The following is a 25,864-nucleotide window of genomic DNA, read 5'->3' as shown; positions in this document are numbered from 1 at the left end:
TTGGCTGCTCTCTGGTCACCCTAGCCTTTGAGGGCTGTGTGAACTGGGCCGTCTTGTTCAGTGCCATAGCCTGACAGCATTCCATAGATTTCAACTTCCAGATACCAAGGGGTAGGCAGGCCTGCCATGGTTAGATTTGCACTAGGAAGCCTTAGTTGGAGCCCGTCCAGCAGGATAGGTACTGGAGCATGGTCAGATGCAAGCAGGATATTCAGGGCTGACGGGAAGGACTGGAGCAGCAAGTCAGCATCAAGAACCAGGGGAGTCAGCCCAAGAGAGCAGGTCAGGAACAAACAGGCAGCAAAGCAGGAGAATCAATAGCGTTTACTTTTGAGTAAACATGACTGTAGTTGTGCGCTGCCACTCAAGTGACTTGAAGCTGATATGCCAGAAACAGGCTGCACTTCAGATACATAGGAAACAATTTGTCTCTGCATCCTGACTCCTCAGTGTATGGTGGGTGTTGCTTGGATTGGGTCTCCCATCTCCCCTCAAAGTTAAAAGTGCAAATCCATCGTTGCCCCTTGCCTCCTCTCACATTTGATCATTTGATCATTATGATGCACAAGTAAACCATGCACTGGTAACCTCAAGGTTAGATTACTGCAGTGCATTATACGTAAGACCGCAATGCCTCAAGGACCACCTCTTTCGATATGAACCCACTCGGACCCTGATATCATCTTCTGAGGCCCTCCTTCGTGTGCCTCCTCCTCAAGAGGTCCGGAGGGTGGCAACACGAGAACAGGCCTTCTCTGCAGCGGTTCCCTGACTGTGGGATGCTCTTCCAGGGAGGTTCGCCTGGCACCTTTAGGCATTATACACCTTTAGGCTCCAGTGTTCCTCTTTAACCAGGCCTTTGGTTGATTGACATTGTATGCCTTTTCAAAATGTTTTTGGGGGTTATTGGCTTGTTTTGTTTTTATTTTTGATTATGTATTTTGTGGTTTTATATCTTTATCCAGTCAATCGCTCTGAGACCTGCAGTTATAGGGCGGTATATAAATTTAATAAATTACAATAACCTCCTTGAAGAGGTTTTTAAAAAGAGGTTTTCTAGAAGAGACTTTGCAAAGGTGTTTGTTAAACAGAGCTAGCTGCCTAACACATCAGTTCTTTTCTCCTGATAGGTTTAGTAGATGTTTGTCTGGATGCAGAAATCTTTTCCGTGTGCTCTGCAGCCTTTTCCACAGGAGCTGCCTCTTACTTTGTTGCTCTGCTGAACAGGCCCTGGAACCAGCATCTCTTGTGTGTCACCCTGAATGAGACAGGCGCGATGAATGGCCATCCTTAGCATTAGAGGCCCTGCAAAGAGCCCTTACTTGTTCATTGCTATTTCGGTGCCTCAGGTTTAAGATGACACCACTTCTAATGCTTCACCAATTGCTCCAGTGAAGTTCACATTTACTGCCCTTTAAAGTTCTCTTGGAGGTTCTGAAGCTTAAGTGGCATGACCTCAGGGGGAGGTAGCTGACGTCTCTGTCTCATACAGCTGCTCACAGGACGCCTTCCACAGATTTGCTCCTTTTTAGCTGCTGAAAGATGTGGTGGAAGAAAGTGTCCTCCCCCTCCTGCCAGAAGAGATGAGCCCCTTCCTAGACACAAAACTTTTTTTTTGCAGGCCAGTAGCTTTCGAAGACTAATGTGCAGTGTTGTGTTAGTGTGAGGTAAGCTCAAGGGAAGGGCTATTTGCCAGTCAAGCTTACAAGTCACAAAGCTTCTACCTTCTGAACGCTGCTGCCTTTTACAGACACTTCCTAAACACTTCAGTCATGTGTCTGTGTATCTGTGAGAGAGAAACCTGGGGGGTCCAGTCCAGCTCTGTTGAAAAACATGTGAGTTTTGCATGGGCTTTGCTGTGAGGATGGATTGTATTTTTCTTTCCCCCCTGAAATGTAGAGGGACAGGACTGAAATCCAAACACCACCTGTGATACTGAATTCCATGAGTGTGGAATAGCAGAAGTCTAATAGAGGTGAAAAGCTGCATAGACCTTTTTGGCACAAATTGCAACACTTAACAATACTGCGCTTGCAGTTGTCAGTGAACCTCATAGGTAATAAGTGCCTTTTGAATGCAGAGGAATTAGCTTCCAAGAAAACACAGTATTGCAGGATGGTGCTATGAGGTGACTGTTGGCCCATGAAATAAAATGGAGGATACATAAATGTCTTCAGAGAGGTGTGAAATGCTCACTGCTTTGTGACTGAGTGATAGGGACAACTTTTAATTCTGCACCTTGTAGATGGATTTCTCTCTTCCAAATGCCCTTGATTTGCACCCTCAATGTGGAGTGTCTTCCGAGTGAAAGAACTGAAGAAGTTGTTGTTTGTTGCAGTGCAAATTCACACAGGGAAGTCCTCCCTGAGCCCCACTGAAATGAGCAGGAGCCAGCAAAGTTCATTGTGGCTTTTGCACTCAAACCTTAATTTGCTGATTCATAGCCTCACTTTGTCATTTGACATGGATAGAGGCTATGGCGTGCCAGTTCTATATTTCAAGCATATTTTCAATTTAATTCTGCTTTCAGGCATCATTAATAGGTAACAGTGAAAGGGAAAAACTTGGTGAAACTCTCAGTTTGCCTCCCTATTCATAAAAGAGATAATAATTCTCACTGTCAGCTCAAAGCCATTCAGGAAGAATTTAATGGTGTGTTTAGAGGATAATTTTAATCTCTGTCTCATGCACTCTGTGGAATTGTAAGTAACCTCATGCAACATAACAGAAAATCCCTTTCCTCCCAGGCCCTTTTGAGCGATTGCGGGGATGAGGGGGTAGGTGTGTGTTTGTGGGGGAATTATTAGAGGAGGAAATTCATTCCTGCTTCTACATTAGATACTGCATAAGGAAAATAATTTGACAACTGGAACAGTGGTTGCTCTGCATCTGGCTTTGATGCTGCAAAATCCTGTCCTCAACTTTGGACAAGCATTTTTAAAAAAGAAGCATTGAAGTTTCATTTAACATGATGTCCTCAGTTTTGTCCTGTGTGAAATTGTTTCAGAAACCCAGCTAGCAGTGCTTCTGACTAGAAAGTTGTGAGAAGGGAAATTTGAGGATCTGAATGACCCTCCAATAACCCCAAAGAAGTTTTAAATAAAGTTAGAAACTTCACCAGTACGAAAATCTTCAAATAATTTATGCTCCATTATTCAGCAACTTCACATGAGATTTTAATGTTGTAATATGTTTTCTCTTTTATTTCTTTAAGGCTTACTGGATATTTTATTTTCAGAAATTCTTGCTCCTGCCATCCAGAAACTAGGTGTAAAAGTAAACTAGTCATGTGATAGGAGTCCATGCACACAAGAGGAGATTGCAGTTATGTGCAAACACTCCCTTTATTGTGATAGCATTGACACATGTGCTAAACCTTTAATTGTATTTTCTCCAGATTGCCTCAGGTGCCATTCAAGAGGTGGATTATATGCCTCTCAGGCTCATAGAAGGCAGCCTGTTAACATACAGGGCTTGGAGTTAGCCTCTAGGAACATCACACTCGATCCTGTCTGCGTCTGTCAGATGTCTCAGCAGGAAGTGTGTGATATCTTCCCCTGTAAGAATTATTCAAAAGACTATAAGGTGCCAATGTTATATACGTGTAATTCCTGATAAGTTCCAGTGTTTCTTCTCAGTGAATATTATTATTATGTATTCAATTTATATACTGCCCTTTATCAAAAGATCTCAGAACGTATGCTCACCTTCACCAGATCCTTGAGGAACCCTTGTGTACTACAAACCATGAAAGAAACCTTAAACATTCCTAAGGCACACACAAGTAGCTTACCTTCAAAGTAAAAGAACACAGCAGTTGGCTGGTGAGAAACTGCATCTCCTAATAAAACACGTAGTGGAGTTCTGTCTCCAGACATGGCCATTGTGGTGAGGACTTTTGTTTTGTAATATTGGAAGAGATAAGAAATATTGCAAGACATAAGAAAGCAGACAACTGTGCATCGCGAAAGAAAAGTTTGTATGCAATAGCTTGGGGTCTTCCTTGTACCCCCTTCAGATGCAGAATGTTTAGTCACCATGTACATTGGCTTTTCCTTCTTACACACCAGCGTCCCACCAATGGAGGCTTTCAACAAATGTAATGCAAATCAGAACACCCCCCCATGTATTCTTCTCCTAACAGCAATTAGGTCTCATTTAACGAGAAGTTATAGCAGCAAATTAAGTGTGTTGCAGTGGGGATCTTTCATGGGCCTGGAAGTGGCTTATTTTTATGTATGAGTGAATTTGAAGAGAAGATTTATTCATTTGACACACTAATTCTTGGCAATATTGTTACATGGTGACAACAATTATATAGGCATGTTTTTACTCTGGAGGTAGGATGTCTTTCTGCTTTTTGTAAGTGGATTGACTCTAAAGACAATAATGCACAATTTGAATTGCATTTAAGAAGTCCACAGATTTATTGAGGTAGAATCCAACTGGAAGGAACCCAGAGGGTCATCTACTACAACACCCTGCAATGCAGGAATCTTGACATAGTCATAACCCTAAACATACTGGATTTTATCAATACTCATATTCAGAGTAGACCTGTTGAAATCAGTAGGCCTGTGCAAGTCATGTAGAGTAATTTCAACCATAGCCCCCTTAATTTCATGGGATTTTCTCTAAGTAGAATTTAGCTGGATACAATTCGTTATTAACAGATTACCGTATGATAACTTTTGACCAAACTGCGGGAGGCAGTGGAAGACAGGAGTGCCTGGCGTGCTCTGGTCCTTGGGGTCACAAAGAGTCGGACACGACTAAACGACTAAACAACAACAACAACATATGATAATAAAAATCGCATAGGAAAATCAACTTTCTTACCCTTCTGGGACATTTTAGGATTATCGTAGGCATGCATTGTATAGACAGTCCCACTAGATGAGAGAGCTGTGGTGTACAGCATTAGTCCTCAAGGAGAATGTGCAGGAATCTTCCTGTGACACAGAGGTCTGCCCTCCTCCACAATGGTACCATTGGGTGGTTTTCATGGCGTGAAGAGATGCTTCCCTGTGCCCATGAGAATATTGCATCAGAGGTTTCTTTGCTTTGTCTCAGTGCCTTCTCTCTATCAGGTTTTACCTTTTAGAGTTCTCCACTTCACCCATGGTGACTTACAAATGTTGACTGATGGAGAAAATCAGACAGGGCTCTTTCCAACCCTACCTAGAGATGGAACATGGCACAATCTGCATGCAGATCAAGTGCCCTACAGATGATCTTTGCTTCCTGTCTTTACCACCTGCCACTTGAGATTGCTTGGTGTGAAAGTGCCATACCTAGCATGTCCATAAGTAAATTGCCTCACTATTATTATTATTATTATTAGTAGTAGTAGTAGTAGTAGTAGTAGTAGTAGTAACATCTGTATCCCTTCTTTCCTCCAAGGAGCTCAAGGTGGCATACAAGATTCTTCCTCTTCCCATTTTATGTTAAAAACAACCCTGTGAGGTAGGTTAGACTGAGAGATGGTGACTGGCTAAAGGTGACCCAATGAGTTTCATAGCTCAGTGGGAAATTGAACGCCAGTCTCCCAGCTTCAAGTCCAGCACTAGAAGCTGTCTTCCTGGTCAAATGGAACAGTCCCTCCCCCCTTTCCCAACCAATCCAATTAATACAACACCTGGGGGTGATTCTGTACTCAATGGGGCACCAGATTATTCTGCCTCCATACAGGGAATTTAGACTGATGACCTTGATCAACAGAATTCAACACAAGAGGTCAATCAAGATCAAAACAGTCGCCCTCCTTTAGGGATCCATTGTTTCAAATATCAGGGCCCTGCCATGGGCTTCCTTCCTTCTGTTGTTTGATAGCAGAAAACAGTGGGCAGGGATGATGGGAGTTGTAATTCAGTAACACCTGCAGAGCCAAAGGTTTCCTGCAAGATTCGTCTCATCTCGCTGCTTCCTTGACCTAGTGGGTGGGCAAATCTTTAGCCAAAAGTGGGGGACCTCAGAGCAGCAGGATATATTGATTATGGGTGCCAATCTGAGGCTCCTCCATGAAGCCAGGAAATAACAAGGCACTCAACAAGCACATCTTTGACCTTTGGTCTGTTACTTTGGCACTCTAATAATGAGCTCTTTGTCTTCAGACACAGCAGGCATATCAAGAAATTGTTCAGCAGGCCTCTCTTTCTGTGCTTTCCCCAAACTTCAAAATATGAAAGAGGCTTCTCTGGACAGTGAGGTGGCAACTTGCGGGAGGTTAGAGATGGGGGCAGGGAAGTTAAGGGAATTAGCCTGCTCAAGTCCCTGACAGCTTAAGAGAAGTACCCTGGAGGAGAGGTGGGGGTTGAGGGGGGCAGGAACTGTCCTTGCTGCTCTTGACACACTGCAATGTTTTGTTGCAGATCCAACTTGTCCTCCCAGTGGCACAATCTGGATTGGTTTGTTCTTCAGTGAGATAGCCTGAGTTGTTTTAAACCCAATACTCTGCTGCCCCAGGGTGACTACACTCATGCGTGCATCCATGTGTGTTGTGCTTAGGAGCAATGTGATGCTCCTTCCCACCCCAGGCCACACATTTCCTTCTGGTATTTAAATGTGGCCCTTCACACTGTAACTAATCCAGCTTTTAAGCCAATTTGCTTAGTCAATTCTCTCTTGCCTTTTTCACTTTCACTGTAACAGGTAGAGTATTGGAATTTGGGGAGGGGTGGGGGCTTTAAGACTGTCCATTGGCCAAACCTGGATTTCCATGTTTCATGGTCATTCTCCTCATTCTGAAGAAGGGAGAGCAGATGAAATGTTTGGACAGTTGGGACTTTCAGCTCCAGGCTGGGTCCTTTTAGGACAGATGTGTCATTATTTGTAACCTGTCAGAACACAATAAACGCAGGCAAAAGGGTTGAGACAGCATCTTTATCAAGGTGGGTAAAAGTTTGTGTTATGCAAGCCTATAAGGCCCCCAAGGCTTCTCCTCTTCTAGCACAGACCGCAGTCCCTTCTGTAAGGGCCAGCTTCCTGGGCAGAGCACTTTTAATGTCTCAGCTTCATTTAGGAGTCCATTGTGGAAACCTCAATCTATTCAGTTCTTTCCTCTGATCCTCAGTTCTTTTTCCCAGTCTCCAGATTCTTTCAGGTGTCAGTCCAAGCCCACTCCTCTGTAACAGTGGCAAGTGAGATTGGTAAATAATTTTTGCCTTGAACTCATGGAAAACCTGAACATATTGTCTCTCCTGAATTTGAAAGGTTTTTTCCTGGTTTCTTCCCTGCTTTGGGTCTGTCGAGGGGTGGGAAACCTCTAGCCCAGGGGCTGAATGTGGCCCTCTGGGGCTCTCTGTGTGGTTCTTTGGAACTCCTCAGGCCACACCTTTCAACAGCCTGACCCTTACCCTCCTTGAGTGTTTCTGCCGGCCTGGAATGTGTCCTTGAACTCTGATAATGATTATTGGGGTGTGTGTGAGTGTGTAGGCGTGTGACCCTCAGAAGGGAAGGTGGCCCTCAGCTGAAAAAGGCTCCTCACCCTTGGTTTAGGTCTAGGCAAAGCAGGAGGGACCATTGAGGGACGTCAGACTCTCTTTACAGTAGCTTTGGTCTTCTCCTTCAGAATATTTATTTTACTTTGGAATAACTTCTCTGAGAAGCTACAGGAAGGGCACATAGGATTCCTTGATGCAATCGCTCCAATTAGGGTGTGTGTTCTGTGTGTGTGTGTGTGTGTGTGTGTGTGTGTTGCCAAAGCCTGAGAGTAGTCTGTTTGAGCTTTCTGTGGGATTAGGTTAAATGACGGAGCCAGCATTATGCTTACTCTCCATTTTGAGTCCGGCTGCCTTTTTTGATTGGATTTAAGTGTTGCATTGTGTCTGATTACATTGTGTGGGATTTGTGTTTTTAAATTGTGTTGTTGTGCAGCACTGAGAGATTATGGGCATCTGATAAATAAGCAAACAATACCAACTGGTGCGGCGTCACCTGAGGTGCCCAATTGGGTTAGGGTTAGACTTCAGGTACCGAGGTGGCTAACCTGGCATTTCCCAGAGGTTGTTGGCCTCCATCTCCCAGCAGCCTGCATGGCTGTTGGTGAGGGGTGATGGGAGCTGCATTCTAGCACCATCTGGAGGCCACAGGTCCCCCATCCCTGCTTTAGGACAAACCTGAAATATTGCTCTGCCGATTATTACAACCATTTCTGGATTTGATAGTGAGCTTATAGTACAGCCTTTCCCAAGCTGCGACCCTCCAGAAGTTTTAGATAACTGCACCTATTCACAGCAGTGGAGGGCCTCACCACGCCTGTCCATGTTGATGGAGGTCCTTTCTGGACCAATCCAGAGTGGTGGAGGGCCCTGCTGCGCTTCCCCATGGGAGCGGAGGGCTTTCTGGGCATCCCCACAGCAGCAGAGGGCCTTGATGGGCCTCCCTGCAGCTGTAGAGGGCCTCCCTGGGCATCCCCACAGAGGTGGAGGGTCTCATTGCACCTTTCTGTTAGGCGGGGGCTGCAATGCACTTCCCTGGGGCAGTGGAGAGCTTCCTGCGGTGGTGGAGGGCCACGCCACGCCTTCCCATGGCGGTTGAGGACTTTAAAATGTAAAGAAGTAGTAGATTTAATAAAAATATTAAATAAACTTCCATATAATTTAATTAATATATTTTCAACTAATTTAAGAGTAGTTTAAGTGATTTACTAGTCAGGTTGCATCTGCTTCCCCACTCGGAGGTCTAAGTGGAATTTGTGCGTGCATAAGCCCTACTGAGTTCAACTAAACTTCTACTTTCCTGGGAGCAAGCCCCATTAAATTCAGTAGGGCTTGCTTGTGAGTAGACATGCATTTGCTTGCACTGCTTACTGACAAACATCCTTTGCACCATTCTCACACAGTACCCAACCTCCCATTTTAGCATAAGGTAGCCAGCTAAATCTTCTCCCCTCCATCTGCCCCCCATGGAAAGCCCCCCCAAGCCCTCATCCCTCCAATCTTTCCCTTTTTATCAAAGGGAGGGGGGCAGGTAGGCTAATTCAACAGAAAATGATGCTCAGGACCCACTGGTCTCCAAGCATCTAAAACTGGGGCTTCATCCTCCTAATAAGTGTTGGAGATGTAGTAAGGGCATTGACATCTTAGAGTAGCTCCAGAGCATGTGGACTAAAAGTGTCCCGTTTTGAAAAGGAATTATATGACCATAGCCAGTTATATCATCCAAGCTGTATATTACTCTTTAATAACATAATTTGATGACTTATACCAGCTTCCTTTAGCAGAAAGTAGACCAGACAGCAAGAGCTTTCTTAATAAGTTAAATAAAAATCAAAACTGGTAAGCTGCACTGATGCCTCAAAGAGGCCAGGAGATTTTGGAGTTATTAGATGTAACTGTCAAAGAAATGAAACTAGCGTACAACAGAACCAACTGTGAAAACGTGTGGTACCCGCCCCCTGCTGAAAAGTTTGCTGACCCCTGGCTAAAACTCACATTAGGCAGCCATGGCAACAAAGGGAACTGACTTCTCTGCCCCTGCTAGGGACATGATATGTCAAGGACCATGACTTCCATTTGAAACTACCTGTCAATTTTGATAACCCGTTGAGGCCCTTTTGCGCATTCTGCCAACAGCTGAGGCACCATTGGGCCACAGTGGCTGGTATGGTTGGGGAGGGATACCAACAGTAGGTGTTGCCAAAGCCAATGACAAGCAGAGTCCTTCCCCCCCCCTTCCAGCTTTCTTCCCCCCCTCCCTGCTGAGATGCATAAGGGCAACATTGAGGCTGAGGAGGCAGCTGGTGGGGAGTGCCACCCTCTGGACCCTTTGAGAAAGAAGGCAGGTTGGGGGGGGGGTCCTTGTCATCCTAATGGACCACTGCCCTTGAGGGTGTGGCTGATGTTACTCAGGATGTGGAATTCCTTTTGCTGGAAAATGTATTGAGCTCCATTCAGTTCCAGGACCTTTTAAAAACAAAACAAAAACAAAAACTTTTAACCTGTTGCTTAGCGAATATTTTTTGTTGTATTTGTCAGTTTAATTTGCTGCGTGTTTGCTTCCATTGTTTTGTTGTTTCCTTTCTGAACGTGTCTCCCCCCCCCCCCCCGCCCCATTTTTATTGTGAAATTGGCTTTGGTGATGTCAGCTCCCTGGAGCATTTCCCTTTGGAACTGGGAATTTCAAATGAGAGCTGGAGAGTTGGTGAATCCGCTTTTAAGCTTTACACAAAGGCATTGGATCAGTCATAAACTGAGTGACCAGAATAGTAGCTTACCCTAAGGTTACCAGATTTTTTTTTTTTTATGAATCCGGGCACACTTTTCAACTTCAACGGATTTTGTATGGGGACTGATTTGTAAATCCGGGGACTGTCCCCGGGAAACGGAGACGTCTGGTAACCTTAGGTTACCCTCCTGCAGCTGAGTCAAATGTGCATGCATTTTAGGGGACATTTTGTAAGGCCACAAAGTGCTTGTTTCCTCCGTAAGCCTTGCCCAGAGGCAGGTGTGTGAAGCCCTCTTCTCTCTGCTTAACACGAACAGATACGAGCAGGGTGGGGGGCAGCAGAAGGGCATTTGTGGGATTGCAGCATTTGCATCCTGAACAATGTCTTTTTTGTAAGGACCCAGTGCTGCTTAAAGATGGAATATGACCTCATTACTTTTTGAGCCAGGAAGAATTTCTCCCAGTAATACGGAGTGTGCTGTCACTTATCAGCGCCTCACCCCACCCTTTCTTCTGCTTGATGCTTCTGTTTATTGTTTGTTTTAGAAATGGACTGTAAATGCAAAAAAGTGTTCTATAATCTTAAATTCCTTCTTCAGAGTGAGGATTAAGTTGTAGCATTGTTGGACTTTTCCCTCCTATGTGAGGAATGCGGCAGATAGCATGCTTTCCATGGGGCCTGGCTAGCTTGCACCTAATTCTTTTGGCTGTGTGCAGTGTGTTCCTTTCCACAATCAGCCTTGTTATTTGGCCACGGGTGGAAGGGGAGGCACAGTTCCAGTAGCCCTCACCCCACCTGCTCTGGGGACCTGATCCGGATCGTGTGCAAAACTGAGCTTGAAAGGGGAACATCAGAGGGGAGCTTGTACCCAGCTCAATCAGTCGCTACCTTCCCTTAAAGGCCTTGTTCAGAGGTGGGGCCCCTTTTCAGTCCCTCCTGGCTGCAGTCCCTCCTGGGGAGCCTTCCCAGGACTGCATGCCAGTGGTGGGCTGGGCCAAAGGCAAGAGTGGGTGGAGCAACAGGTATAAATTTTCAGCCTTGAACAGCAGGCTAGTGTCTACACACACAAACAAATTGCATGTCCATCTCTGTCCTACATCCAGGCAAGCAAGAGGGTTCTATCAGAGTTCAGTGACACATCTCCAGCAAGAAACTCTCAAGTAGGTGTGAATCAGGGCCTGGGGAGAGTCCTGAGGGTGGGGGGGGGAGAGGTATGGAGGGCTGGATTTGGTCCTCAGGGACCTGAATTTCTCCACCCCGGCCCAATAACTTAAAAAGCCAGGGAGAAGGCTTTAGGTAGGGGTAGACTAAAAGTGTGGTGTGGTGGTTTCTAGACACTTACAATATTGGCTGGGTTTGGAAATTGCTGTAAAGTCAGTTCGGTTGCTGCCCTTGGAGAATTAGCAGTTGTTTTCTGTTTGGAATCTCCCCTCCCAAATTTTATATGAAATCATGGGGTTAATTCCTCTTGAAATGGGTTCTGACATTATCTTTTTTATGTTTGGCTAGCAAGAATGTGAATATGCATATGAAGGGGTGGGTAGAGACGAAGGCCTTAAAGATCTGTCAGATTTGACTGCACAGTTTCTACATTTCTGCCTCCATTGCTATAGAAACAGGGTTTGCTGATCTGATGTGGTACTGGGAATACAGTTACAGTGTTGAAGATCTGGTTGCGTATGAGTTTTAATTGTGTAATCCATCTAGGTAGATCTAGGCATGCCTGATTTATGCAAGTGCTGTTCTAATTTGGGAGAAGCAGCATGCATTGAAAAGTGGATGCACACCACTTGGGCAGAGTCAGACCATTGATCCCTAGCCCAGGATTGTCTGCTTTGACTGACAACAACTCACCAATTCTCCCTCCGGCTTTCCAGCCCTGCTACTGCAGATCCTTCATAGAGATGCTAGCAAATGCACCTTGGACTTCCATGTGTGACCCTTAAAGAGGAAGACCCCAGTTTGTTTGCTGTACATTGTGGGAGCTCTGAGCCCAGTCTCTGAATAGCCTACAGGACAATGATGCAGTGTTGCTGCCTGGAGGAAGGGTGGGATATAAATTTAGTAAATGAATAGGAGTGCCTGCTTTGGATTCCTGCATAGACACAGTCTGGTGACATTCAGGATCTCCTTCCCCTGAAAGCACCTTGCAACGTGGACTGTAGTGGACACCTTGTGCAAAGAGAACCTTTGCAATGCTGCAGCGGTTGGCCGAGGATTTGGTGTTACCTGTATTTTGATTTCCCTTCCTGTAACATGCTGCCTTTTCTCTCCCCTGTATCCTTGCAGTGATCCATGCTGAAAAGGCTCCATTCATACAGATGAGCCCAGGGTCGAGGTGGCACTTTAAACCCAGATAGTCAGTTGGCTAACTGCCCAGCAGAATGCCATCCACCAGCCGAGCGGGCAGCCTGAAGGACCCCGAGATTGCAGAGCTCTTCTTCAAAGAAGATCCAGAGAAGCTCTTCACGGATCTCCGAGAGATCGGCCATGGAAGCTTTGGAGCTGTTTATTTTGTAAGAGGGCTGGGGTTGGGCATGGAGGTGCTGTGGGGCACATGGAAAAGAATAAACTCACAGCTAGCTATTGGCAATCGCAAGGTGTCACTTGCCTCACGTGGCACCACTAAGGAACATTAATGATGGTTGTGCTTTGCCTCTACAGTCAGAAGCAATAATCCTTCTGAATGCCTGTTGCTGGAAACTGCAGGAGCGGAGAGCTCTCTCTCTTGTGTGCTCAGGTCCCACAGGCATTTGATTGGCCAGTATGAGAACAGGATGCTGGACTAGATGGGCCACTGGCCTGATCCAGCAGGGCTCTCATTAAGTTTTTATGCACACTAAGGGCCCATTGACCTCTTACTCTGCCATTGGCTGTATCTTCATTAATGCTGAGTTATTCAGATGCTGAGTTATTCTGCTCCTGCGCCTGCTTCTTTTGCACAGCTCTTGATTCATTCCCCCCCCCCTTTTTCTCTCCCACTTTAGTTGTTGGGTAGATCTCCCCTGAGGGTCTGCATGTTATTTAAGGGCTGGAATTTAAAAAAAGGCCATGTAGACTGATCCCATGTTTACTAAGGTGCTCTGGGGGTGGGGGGGCACTATAGCTGTGCCTGTCCAAAATAGAGGGTGCATGCATACAGCTGGCTCAAGCCATGGAGGCCTTGACAAGTGCAATCAGGAGGTGTGTGTGTCTTCCTTGTGACCCATGTCACAGGAGCAGGCATAGTGAGGGCTTTGCTTTGTTTCCGGTTTGTCTTGAATTAGAGGTTTGTCATTGAGGCTATTAGTACTCAACTCCAGTGTCCTTGTGAGGGACGAGGAGGGCCTCCCTGGAACAATAGCGGACCTAACAAAAGTGTGTTGTGTGGAAGTGGAGATGCTTTGCAAGGCTGCGTACTGGCATCCATTGTCAGTGTGGCATTGTGGAACACAGCTGGGAATTGTCACCCCACCCCCCTGCAAGCTCCTTGCACTTGCTAGAGCACTGCAGCGTGTGGTCCTGAGGGAGGCCGGGCACGCTCTGAACCAAGCGACCTGGAATTTTAACTCTGGCTGTTCTTGAGGCCTTGCAGGTTGAGAATGCAAACATGCACACACAAAAGGCTGGACTTCTGGGTCCTTCTCCTAAATTCTCAGCCCCTTGTCCCTTTTGTCATCCAGCTTTTGGAATTTGAGAGAAGTCTCAGAATGGTCAGTTTCCTCCCAAGAAGGATTAAATCCCTAATAAAATTAGGGATACAGGCATAAAATATTAGGGATACAGGATCCATTCTGGCCTCGGACACCCTTAAGCTTTCTTCTCTTTTTGTGGCTTCTGTTAATCATATTTATTTTGAATGAGGAGCTAAGCAAATTAGACAAAAATGTTGAAGTCTTTTCCAGCGCCTTCACTTGCTCCTTCTAACTGAGCCCTGTTCTCCCACCAAATCAAAAGTGGTTCCCCACCCCGGCTCATAAACAGGGTATTTCCCAGCCATTACGTCGTTAGTACTCAGACTGCGTGGAGTCTGCCAGTAATGCAGATTCTTGTGTCTACCCTGCAGTAAATGACATTTCACATTTTGGTCCTTTCTGGTTACTTGCCAGGCCAAGCCCACTTCCTCACCTTCTTCAGGGGGTGTCATTGCCAGAGACGGTAGCTGTGTGCTTTGCCTATGGAGGCTTTAATTGTGTGACACACCTGCAGAGGTCCAGGGCCACGCTGGGGCTGTTTGAGTGGCACCTGTGGTCAAGAGGGGGTTCCCAAATGGCCAGCTGTCAGACCTGGATCCTCGCAGAGGCAAAGGGAGTCTATCCCCAGCACTGGCAACAGCAAAACAAAGAGCTTTCTGCTTAGGCTGGGAAGTGAGTCTGACCCAGCAGACTCTACAGGATTCAAGAGGTCTTGCTTGCTTTGCTTGCTCTAGTGCGCAGCTCATTCGCTGGGAAGCTCCCTTCCTCTGACCAGTGCTGGGTGCTGACTGCAGTCTGTTCCCCAACATCCCCATGTTCCAGCTTCAAGCCCTACTGTGGGTTTGAGTCCTGATATGTTGGATTTCAATTTGATGGGATCTTCTGCTAGAATAAACGCTGACAGCATTGTGGTTATTGGTTTGTTTGTTTTGTACATTGCAGGCACATGATGTGCGCACCAATGAAGTGGTGGCCATCAAGAAAATGTCTTACAGTGGGAAGCAATCCAACGAGGTACGTGAGGTGTTTGTGAATGGTTGTACTGCATCTGCTGACATAGGTTCATTCAAGCCAGTCTCTGCCAACCTGCTGCCCTTCACAGGTTGTGGACTACAACTCCCATTAGCAGCAGTAACATGGGTAATCGTCAGGGGTGAGGGGAGTTGTAGTCCAGCACCAAGATTTTGTGGGAGGGGAGGCTGATTTAAGCTCTACAACCATTGGGGGCGACAGGAACTCCTCGGGGTTCTTTCTCCAGAATGTTCCCTTCAACACTTCACTAGCTGAACTGCACGCAGAATGAAAATACAAAGCAAATATAAAGAGCAGTAGTAACCAGTATCTTTGAGTATTCAGTGTCTTTGGGGATTCTGTCATAATGGGAAAATTCAGTCTGTGCTAGAAGGGGAGGGGAATAGGGCTTCAGGGATCCAGGTAGGCAGCAGGTGAGGGGCCTGCGGTGTTTGGAATTTTGAGGAGGGAGCCAGAGAGATGAAGTGTGGAAAAGATTGTTCTTTCCCTGAACACAAGAAACATTTTCCTGCCCTCATCCCTGAGCCTTTAAGTGGTCCTTTCCCCCTGTCTTTAAACTTTATATCTGCAATCATGAAGAGTAGAAGTGTGCTTTCAAAAACCCAGGCAGGAGCTGGGATTCTTGGGGATCAGTTGAATGCCATTCAGGGAAGCTTTATTTGCAGGCAGGACCACATCCTTCCAGATTGCACCCTTAGCGATGAAGTTGGAAAGAAGTGCCACAAGAGATGCTCCTGGGATTTCTTGAGTCTTGTTGCTTCTCCGTGTTGAATTAGCCGGGGACTGATCAGCTGTCCTACAACCTAAAAAGGGCCTCTTTGTGCAAAATGCATGTTATTATAACATCAATAGCAAAAGCTGAAACGAACCTAGTGCTGTGGTATTCTGACTTAAGCGCACGTTGGCTTTCCTCTTTGGCTTCCGACATTCCATTCTAAAATTCTGCTTAAAAACAAAACAAAACACCCAAAGCCCCATCGCCTGGCTAGCTGACTGAAGAAAACTTGCTAGGAATGGTAGACATGAATGCAGCAGAGGCACCGGCTCAGACAGCAGAGCTTGCTTGCCTGCAGAATTTAATCAAAGGCAGATCAAGCAGAAGCACCTCTCTCCCTTCCTGGCTCTTTGCTTTGAACAAATCCGTCCCAAGGAACTTCAGAAAGATGCAGTGGGGAAACGGTGTGAGCGTGGGAAAATTGCAGGCCAGGCAGATTAAGGTCGGCTTTGAGCGCTACCAGCAAGAGCCAGCCTTGGAGGTTAGGAATGTCACCCACTCTCCTGGCAACCCTAGATCCGCTTGAGTTCTAGATCCTTGGCTGAAGACCCTTTAGTTTCATGTTTGAAAGGACGTGTGGAGATTTTAATGTTATGCTGTGTTTCAAGAACTGCAGCCCTGTCTGGATTTTGTATGAACTGAAGCTTCCCTTGCCTGCTTTTCAGCCTAAGGGCTGCATTCCCTTTATGGAAATCTTCGTGGGGGGGGGGGGCACATGGTGGTGGTGGGTGGAGCTGCAAATCTAAACTTCTACTTTTGAACCGTAGGCTGCTTTCTACACATACACACCCTCCGTCCTCTGTCCAGACAAGCAAGATGCATTATCAGTGTTCAAGCACACAGTCCAGCCAGACGAAAACACTCAAGGAGGGTGAAAAACAGGGCTGGTGAGGTCCAGGGCCTGAGGTTCGCCACCTCTGCCTTAACAGAGCAGAGCTATTAGAATGGGGGCGCATCCTGTGCACCAAAGATCAGTTATTGTTAAAACATTTTATTTTCACTATGGAATAACTGAACATGTTTTCAGAACGGCAGTTAAAGGGCTCAGGTGCCAGCAGGCTCTGAGGCTTGGTGAGGGCAGAAGACCAGGGCAGAACAGCCTAGTTGCTGCTTCTTGCTGGCCTTGTCCCTGAAGCATGGCACATTAAAAGCCCATTCGGCTGTTAAGTACAGCTTCTGAGGCTTAGTGATCACTGCAAGAGGGGAAAGGAGAAAAGCAGAGGTGTGTGACATAGAGTGTCAGCAACCAGCAGGGGGTTCACACAACAGCACTCTGTCTGGGCTGTGAGGACTTATATTTTTTAAACAAAAACCAAACCAAAACAACCACATCCTGCTCTGAACTTGCCCTGGTGCTGAACGCTTCAGGGTGAATGTAGAGTAGGATGCCTGCCTGCCATGTAAAAATGCCTTTTAGTGCCCCTTCTCCTACCTGTGTCTTGAGGTACTGCAGAACTAGGAGTCCTTTCTCTGTTTTCCCCACACCAGCCTCCCGCATTCCATTTTTATTCCGTTCCCGAAGCCTTGTGCATCTTGTTTAACCATGCAATGGTGAAAGTCTAATTTATACCTGTTTCTCATCCTGCTGATTTAATTACTATTGGGCTATAAATACTCTGTTCACATGAATGAAGCACATGGCGCCCGCTTCAGAAATAAGGCTGGATTGTCTCCAGTGGGCGGGTGTGTGTGTCTGTTTTGAAAAACACAGTTTAAAAACTCTTTCTAGATTGCTCCTCTCTTGCCGAAAGAGAAGGCAGCTTAAGTTGCAGTTACATTTAATCCTCATGCCAGCAACACTGAAGGGTGAAATGCAGCTACCTTCTCCTCCGTTCTTGCAGTCATAAGAGTTGGAGGTCATCTATTACACACACACCAGCTCAGTTCAGGATCAGCTAAAGCAGTGGTTCCTAAACTTTTTTTGGGCCACCACCCCCTTGGCTCCATAAACTCATCCCCAGTGCCCCCCTACCCTGTAAAAGGAATAATTCAGAATAGCAGGTTGCACAACCCTTTAAGGAAGATAATAACACTGTAAAATTCAAAAGAGAAGCAATTGATTGCACATTTAGTCAAAATCTACTTAAAACAATTTAGTTTAATTAATTCAACAAAATTGATTCACTTGGTTTAGTAGCTCCCTCTGTGTCAATTTTTCCCCATGGGCCAACGTGGCTGATCAGAGGACTGAATTCCTCTGAATTCCATCTGTGCCACAACGCTCCTGCTCAGGCAAGAGCTCTTGGTGCAGCAGAGTAACGCTTATGGCAAATCATTGTTTCTGTCCTCCATCAGCAGCTGCATTAGGGGCTGCTTGTGCAAAGAAAGATGGAACACAGTGGTTGGGGACCTCAGGCCTGGGGGTGGGGTGGGTGGCAAATGCCAGGCCTCTCTGTTGGGAGTCTCCCTAGGATACACCCCTCACTGGCATTGCTCTGTGCCCTCAGCGGCGTTCGCCCGGCTGGGGCGAGTCTTTGAATTGTGCCGATGCCTCTTGCATGCCTGGATGGAGGATAGAAAGACGTGTGGGCGAAGCAACCTCTGACATTTGCCCGACTGAATTGTGGGCTGCTCTACAAAGGAAAGGGTTGCATCCGTTGCTCCGTCCTGGTTTGCCTCTGGCCCTGCCCACCACTGGCAAACGCCCCCCCCCCCAATAAAGTTACCCATAAGGGAATGCAGCCCTTGGGCTAAAAAAAAGAAGTTCCTACCCTGTGGTTCAGTAGTGGGGGTCAGTAGGAAAGGCAGGTTGAAATATGGGTTGAAATATGGATAAATAAGTTTTAACTTAAGTTTATAAAGGTCAGCTGAAAGGGGGAACATAAAGCCTTAAGTGAATCTTGTTCTTGAATGGAGAAGGGCAGCTGGTGGCTGAAGAGGAATGTGGCCGTTCCTCTGCCTTGTTGCTTCTGATCTTCTTAGTCCTCTGCTTATGTATTTGTCCTGGTCAGATCGTACCTGCCCTCTGTCTCTGATTCCCAAAAAACATTTTCTCTCATCTGTAAAGCTTGACCTTCTCCTTCTTTTCTCCCTTTTGTAGAAATGGCAGGATATCATTAAAGAAGTCAAGTTCCTACAAAGAATTAAACATCCAAACAGTATAGAATACAAAGGCTGCTATTTGCGGGAGCATACAGCATGGGTAAGCGCATCTTTCCTTTCCCTTTGTGGAGCTGTGTGTGTGTGTGTGTTGAGCAGTGTAAAAAGGAAATGTGTGTCTGCTGGCTGAAGGTATTGAATCAACACACTTCGCCAGCACTTGCCTTTTCCCAGTTGTTACCTCCTGAAAGTATGAATTGCCATTTACATTTATCTGAAGGTGAATTACAGGCACACCATAAAAACAGCTGTGAGTCTTAAAAACAGTACAAAAAGATAACCACAGGTACATTTTAAAAACAATACAAAATGAGCATCCAAGAAAGGGACTGACTTATTCAGCTGGGACAGCTTGTTTAAACAAAAACGTCTTCAATTGTTCAGATAGTGGATGCTAGTCATTTCTCTACAGGCACGCCATTCTACAGAACTTGGGGCTGCCGCACTAAAAGCCCTTCTCTGAGTTACTGTAGAGCCAACTTCTGATATTTTGGGGACTTAAGGCGGAACTCTCCTGCAGAACGAAGTGACCTGCTGGGTATATATGGCATTAAGGCCATATATATATGATCTTTTGAGCTTCTGTAAACTTCTTTGTCCAGCAGGCATTGAATGGATTATTAAGGCAATACTCTTGTCATCCAGTGCCCTTGGCTTGTGAAAATTTTGACCCTGTATGTTAGAGATAGCTGTTTACCTTTTATTTTACCCCCTTGCATGGTTTTATCATCAGACTCATTCCCTGCTTCTACTCTTGCTTGAGACTCAAAGCTCCAGCAAGATTCCTATCATACCAGGCATCTCTATTGAAAACAAAACGCAGCATCAAAGCTTTGATGAGATTTATGGTATTCATGAGAAGAGTTTGCTCTAACTGAAGCGGCATAAAACATTTGCTCTATTGTATAGATCGCTCATGAAATATTTCATTAGCTTTCAGCCAGTTCTTGGCCACTCTTTATTGAGAATTGCAATATGGAAGGCCTTTGTGGTCTTTTCATCGGCTTCCCAAAGCTTGTGGCCCTTCAGATGTCTTGGGACTCCCAACTCCCAGAAGCCGGAATGGACAGTGGTCAGGGCTGATGGGATTCCAGCAGTCTCTGGGAGGCTGTATATATTTCCCCACCCGTGCTCTACACAATGCCCCATAAAACCATCATTTGGCTTCACTTTCAGGCTCTGGGGTCCTAACATACCAGGGTGGGTGTGCCTAGAAACCTCCAGCCCAAAGTGCCCCTTTAGCCCTTGTTCAAATTTAAGCAAATGTGGAAGCAGCTTTTCAGTCTTCCTCCAACAAGGCTCTCACAAAGTTGCAGTCCAGTTGCTTACTTATTTGGAAGTTAACCCCCCCCCCCCAATCAGTGGGTCTTGATTCTACATAAACATCTGCTGGAGCTGGCTGCCGGTGAGTGAGCCTTCTGGATGATTGGCTAAATCCCACGTGACACAAATAAGAGACCAAACTTTCAGCTGGTCTCTTGCCCTCTTAAGCCAAAAGCCTTTGAAGTTTTCTCTCTCCCATTTGGCCTGAATTTCTAGTTATAATGCCCTGCCTGCGTGATAGGAGATTTATTGATTCCTCTGGAATTTTAAATCCTAAAGAAATACAAAAATGTGTTCTCTCAGCTTCAACGGAAAGGGGGCAACTTGTGCAAAACCCAAATTATAAGCCTCTTCTTTTGAGAACAAAAGTCAGTTGCTGGCATCCCTGTGTCTGTAATGTCCCTAGGAGAGGAAGTCCCACTATAGAACACTTGGATTGGGGAGGGTAGGCACAGCTCAGACAGCAGAGCAGAAGCTTTGCATGTTGAAAACCCCAGTTTCAGTCCCCAGAATCTCCACTGGCCAAAGGCGCTGTGCAGAAGGCTGGGAAAGACCTTTGGTGTGGCATAAGCCTGCTTCCTAGGGTTAGTGGAGCCCTGGGCTCCTTTGGCACAAAAGGTAAGACCCGAAGAAGAGCCTGGCTGGAGCAGGCCAATGTCTCATCAGATCCAGCATCCTTCTCACAGGGGCCAGCCAGATGCAAGCAGGACCCCAAACATAAGAGCACTATCCTCCTGTAGTTTCCTCCTGTGAGTGAAATATAAATTTAATAAATAAAAATATCAGCTTGGGGCCAGAATACCTCCCTTACAGGGAGGCGTGAGGAAGTCAGGAAAATAAGTTAACTAAAGATGAGAAATTTAAAAAAAGAGGGAGTTTTGTTTTCTTTTATATGTGTTTTTTCTTTTTCTTTTTTGTGTTTAATGTTTGTATCTTTGTATTTTGTAATTTTGTATTTTTCTGTTTTTGTATTTTTCTGATCTGAACTTTTTTATTGATAAAACCTAATAAAAGATTATTTTAAAAAAACAACAGAATACCTCCCTTACACACCCAACAATTCATTGCACTCGGCAGGAGTGGGCATCCCGCAGGTCTCATCCTATCAGGAGCTCCATTCTGCACAGTCTTGAAACTGGGCCTTCATTGTGACAGCACCTGCCCTTTAGGAATGCTCTTCTGCTGCAGATGCCACAGGCACCTTCTCTGCAAAAGACACCTCCCCTTTTGACAAGCTTTCTAAAACCTTTATCCCAGTTGGTGTCTGTCTTGGGGATGGAGTGGATTTTATCTATGTGCCGTTGTTCTTTTAAGCTGTTCTTACATTTAAATCTGGGTTGTTGTTGTTTTTTAAAAAAAATTCATATATGCAGTTGGTTCTCTATTCATGTAACTGTCCATATAAATCCTGGAAATGAGTTCAGGATGCCTCGTAGGAGGCACTTGTGAAGCACAAATGAAATAAATAGCAATCAACATGAGGAGAGAGAGGGGTCATGTTCCTGAAGATCAGGATAAACGTGCCTTTCGTGAGATACTTTAAAACTTTGGCAATGTTGTTCCTCAGTCAAATGGACAGGTGGGCAAGGGCTCCTCCCAATCATCAGAGGTCGACAGTCGGGGCCCTTCTGACACATTACTTTGGGACACCTTGAGGGAAACTTTCTGACGGAGACAGGCTACCTCTGTATGGCTACCCAGTACAGAAGCCGTGGGGAAATACTGGAGAGGATTGGTCCAAATAAAGCTAATGGACTGCCTGTTGAGGAATGTGGGGGTGGTGGGGTTCTGTCTGAGGAGCAGGTTGTCATGAGACCCTGTTTTAGGGTGTTGGGGGTGCCACCCTTGCCATTTGAATTGCTTGCTAACACTTTCCCCCCCTTCTGCCCTATACAGCTTGTTATGGAATACTGTTTAGGATCAGCATCAGATTTATTAGAAGGTAAGTTCCTCTCAGTCCCTTTGATTGCCAGGTGATCCCATGCTGTGTGGAAGGGAGGAAAAAGGAGATCCCCTGGAATGCCCCATAGGTGTATTTTATGGAGACAATTTTTCAAAACCTGGTGGTCTTTTTCTGCTGTTTCCCTCTCACCAGTCCCTTCCCCAATCAGGCAGCTTCCCCCTATTTGATTACGTAGAGTCTTTGGCCCTGATTGGGTGGCCCCTGCCTGGTGCTGCTCAGCAAAGGGATGTAAACCCACAAAACAATTTTGTAAGGGGGCAAGGCCCACCACACTACCTTCTTAAAATGCTGGATGCTTCCTTGTAGTAGCCTGATGAAGCAAGGTGAGCTTTCATTGTGCTGCTATGTGAGAACCCCTGATAGTGGCTGGGGAGAGGTTAACCTTTTACAACCTTTTTGCTCATTTGTTCGTTTGTGATGTGCTTGACAGATTGGATGCTGATTGTCAAACTGATATTTGGGGGAACGCAGGCAGTAAAGTAACATGTGCCGGCTCTTGAGTTCATCTCAGGGCACACTGCAGACTGTCTGGTTCCCAAATCCACCTGGCCCTCTCTGTGTTGTCGCCTACCTTACCGGCCTGGTCAAGTCAACAGCATGCATATTCAGCCTGTCCCTTCCTGTTTTGCTAACTGAGTTTCTCTTTCCTCAAGTCCATAAAAAGCCATTGCAAGAGCTGGAAATTGCTGCAATTACTCACGGTGCTCTCCAAGGTTTAGCCTACTTGCATTCTCACAACATGATCCATAGGTAAGTCCTTCCTCACAACATTGCCAGTGGTGCCTGCTTGAACTTAACCTGCATTTTGTGGTTTCTCTGGGCAAAAAGCTCATGGTTTTCTAAATGGGGTGGCTTTCCCTCTTTTTTTGTCAAGTGTACAGAGAACCTGCAGTGATAACTTGACTTAATAGGGCAGACACATACATGGGATAGGGGTGTGTTTGTGTACACTGTGTGTTATGCGTTAAAATTCCCCAGTGCAGATCTAGAGTCTTTAGAGACCCCAACTACCGCTGCCTTTGTCAAACAATTAAGCAAATAAGGTGATAAAAACCCAACTCAACTTTCTTCAGTACATCAAGCAAATATGAGGAACTGCAGTTTTGCTAATAATAATAATAATAATAATAATAATAATAATAATAATTTCTTTATTTATTTGTACCCCACCCATCTGACTGGGTTACCCCAGCCCCAGTGTGGCTTCCAGCATATATAAAAACATAGTAAAACCTTAAACCTTTAAAAGCTTCCCTATTCAGGGCTGCCTTCAGATGTTTCCTAAATGTTATATAATTACTCATCTCCTTGACACCTGATGAGAGGGCATTCCACAGGGAGGGCGCCACTACCAAGAAGGCCCTCTGCCTGGTTCCCTGTAGCTTCACTTCTTGCAGTGTGGGAACTGCCAGAAGGCTCTTGGAGCTGGATCTGTGTCTGGGCTGATCAATGTAAACAAGGGGTTGATTTATCAGAAAATAAACACAACACACACTAAGTTGTATCCAGTGTTAGTCGTACTCATTAGAATAGACCATTGAAATGAATAGGTGTGACTCGCCCAGGGCTTGTAATTTCAGGTTGGTCTGCTTGAGTATAATTTACTTAGGTATGACCCTCTAAGCTTTACTGGCAGCCTGAACTTGCAGTGACTTTGAAGGACATGAGAAGAGCCCATGTCCTGGGCTAGGCAATTGGCAACCTGTCTAGTTCAACACCCTCACAGTGGCCAACTAGATGCTCCAACAGGAAGCCTGCCACCCCATGGTTTTCTTTGAGGCTCCACAGCAGGGTGGACACAGGATGGATTCATTGGTCCTGTTATTGGGGGCAGGATTGCAGTTAAGGCGCTCACCCCCCCCCCTTGCCACTGTGTTGGTTCATCTTCCCTAGATGTTTTGGGGTGATGCTAGTCCTTCCTTCCTTCCTTCCTTCCTTCCTTCCTTCCTTCCTTCCTTCCTTCCTTTGCTACAGCTGTGTTTGTATGTAATCTCTTCATGGCAGGGGTGGCCAACATGGTGCCCTCCAAATGCTTTGCACTATAACTCACGAGTCCCAGCAGGTGTGAGATGTTGGGCGTTGTAGTCCTACAAGATCCATGAAGGGTGGCGGGGCCGCAGCTTGGCTGTTCCTGTGTTGGGGCCAGTAAACAAGTGTGCCATATTGACTTCTATTTGTTCCCCAGAGATATCAAGGCAGGAAACATCCTACTGACGGAACCAGGCCAGGTGAAACTCGCTGACTTCGGATCTGCTTCCATAGCATCTCCTGCCAACTCGTTTGTGGGGACACCATATTGGTAAGGAAGGCTTCAGCATTGGTATTGCTGTGGGAGTTAACATTTTGCAGTTAATGGTCTTACATGCACGGCAGGCAGATTTCTGGATGGCCCTTAAAGTGGGCTGGAAAGGAGATCACTTCGGTGCCAGGTCTATCATTCCAGGGTGTAAATATTGGGGTCTGGCAATGAGTCGTTTCCCACTTGCCAGCACATCGTCCCCCTTTAGTACTTCCTGAAATAGCTTATGAAGACTGGATAGGAACATAGGAAGTAGCCTTATACTAAGACCTAATATATACTTAGTGAGACCTAACTCAGCAGTCCCCCACTGATTGGCAGCAGCTCTCCAGAGTTTCAGGCAAGGGGTCTCTCTCTTACCTGGAGATGCTGGGAATTGAACTTGGGGCTTTCTGCATGCAGTGCAGATGCTTTTCCACTGAGCTATAGCCCTTTCCCTTAAGGTAGAGGTAGGTGTGAGCACATGGGAAGAGGGCCTCTGCCCCACCTGCCTGCCTTCTTACTTACAGCCAGTCAGCTCCACCTGCCATTGGCTCTGGCTCCACCTGCTGTCAGTCATTCTGCCTTCCACCCTACCAGTCCCAAGGGACACCCAGTTGCCATTGTATCTTTCTCTGGCCCATCCTGATTTCTCCTTTCCCTTCTCCTGGTGAAGATTAAGTGACTCAAGAAAATGATGTGGAGGGAGAGGACGATAAGAGAACATCCACATGCAAGACATATGTTCTCTCTCTGCTCTGCCATTTCAGCAGCCCTCAGCCCTGCTTGTGTTCCCACCACATACTGGGTTTCCTCAAGCAACTACGTAGCATCCTTGGGACCCCAGGCCTTCAGATATACTCATATCCCGTATTGTTTTCTCTACACCTCAGGCTAGATAGTGTTGGTTAGTAGTCAGTGTTAGTCGCCATCCTATAGAGCTAGACAGAAATGGTCAAGGATTTTGGTGAGTGGATCTGCTAAGCACCTTAATTTCTCTCTCTTCAGGATGGCCCCGGAAGTGATTTTAGCCATGGATGAAGGGCAATATGATGGTAAAGTCGACGTGTGGTCACTTGGGATAACGTGTATTGAATTAGGTAGGCCATGTCCGCCTGTTCGAGTTCTGACTTCTCCCAGTCAAAAGTTGTACATTTTTTGCTGCTGCTGCTACTACTACTAATAATAATAATATACTGCTTGCTTGCCAAAATGGCTTCTAAATGGTTTTACAAGTGTAAAACCATTTACAAAAATATATCCCCACAGAACTAAAATACACAACAAAACAATTTCATCAAAACATTAAAAAGCACCCATAATTAAACTGTCCAATAAAACAAACCCACTAAAGCAGCATAATAATTAAAGCAGTTTAAAACAGCAGTTAAAATGATTAGATGAGGAGGTTCAGGTCAGGAAATCAAGAGGATTGCAGTCTAAACAGGTATGTCTTCAAGAGCCGGCAGAATGCCAGTAGTCATGAGGCCTCTTGTATTTCAGCAGCACTGGTGCTAAATTATGTGTTGCCCCATCTAAAAAGATTATTTTG

The 25,864-nt window shown here is 45.9% G+C and overlaps 1 protein-coding gene across 1 annotated transcript in view; it reads left to right on the top strand.

Annotated features, from left to right (window-relative positions):
• TAOK1 (TAO kinase 1) overlaps positions 1-25,864 on the top strand; it is a 64,855-nt gene that overhangs the window by 11,881 nt on the left and 27,110 nt on the right. The window contains exons 2-8 of the mRNA XM_083479815.1: positions 12,458-12,684; positions 14,785-14,856; positions 18,690-18,791; positions 21,968-22,013; positions 22,688-22,784; positions 24,220-24,333; positions 25,321-25,412. Coding sequence (XP_083335941.1) covers positions 12,553-12,684; positions 14,785-14,856; positions 18,690-18,791; positions 21,968-22,013; positions 22,688-22,784; positions 24,220-24,333; positions 25,321-25,412 — 655 coding nt within the window. The 5' untranslated portion in view covers positions 12,458-12,552. The remainder of the gene's footprint in view (positions 1-12,457; positions 12,685-14,784; positions 14,857-18,689; positions 18,792-21,967; positions 22,014-22,687; positions 22,785-24,219; positions 24,334-25,320; positions 25,413-25,864) is intronic.

Source organism: Podarcis liolepis (assembly GCF_965112155.1).
Source record: "Podarcis liolepis genome assembly, chromosome: 16".
In the NCBI taxonomy this organism is placed as follows: domain Eukaryota; kingdom Metazoa; phylum Chordata; class Lepidosauria; order Squamata; family Lacertidae; genus Podarcis; species Podarcis liolepis.
The sequence above is the reverse complement of the archived record's forward strand: the minus strand, read 5'-3'. Positions and strand labels throughout refer to the sequence as shown.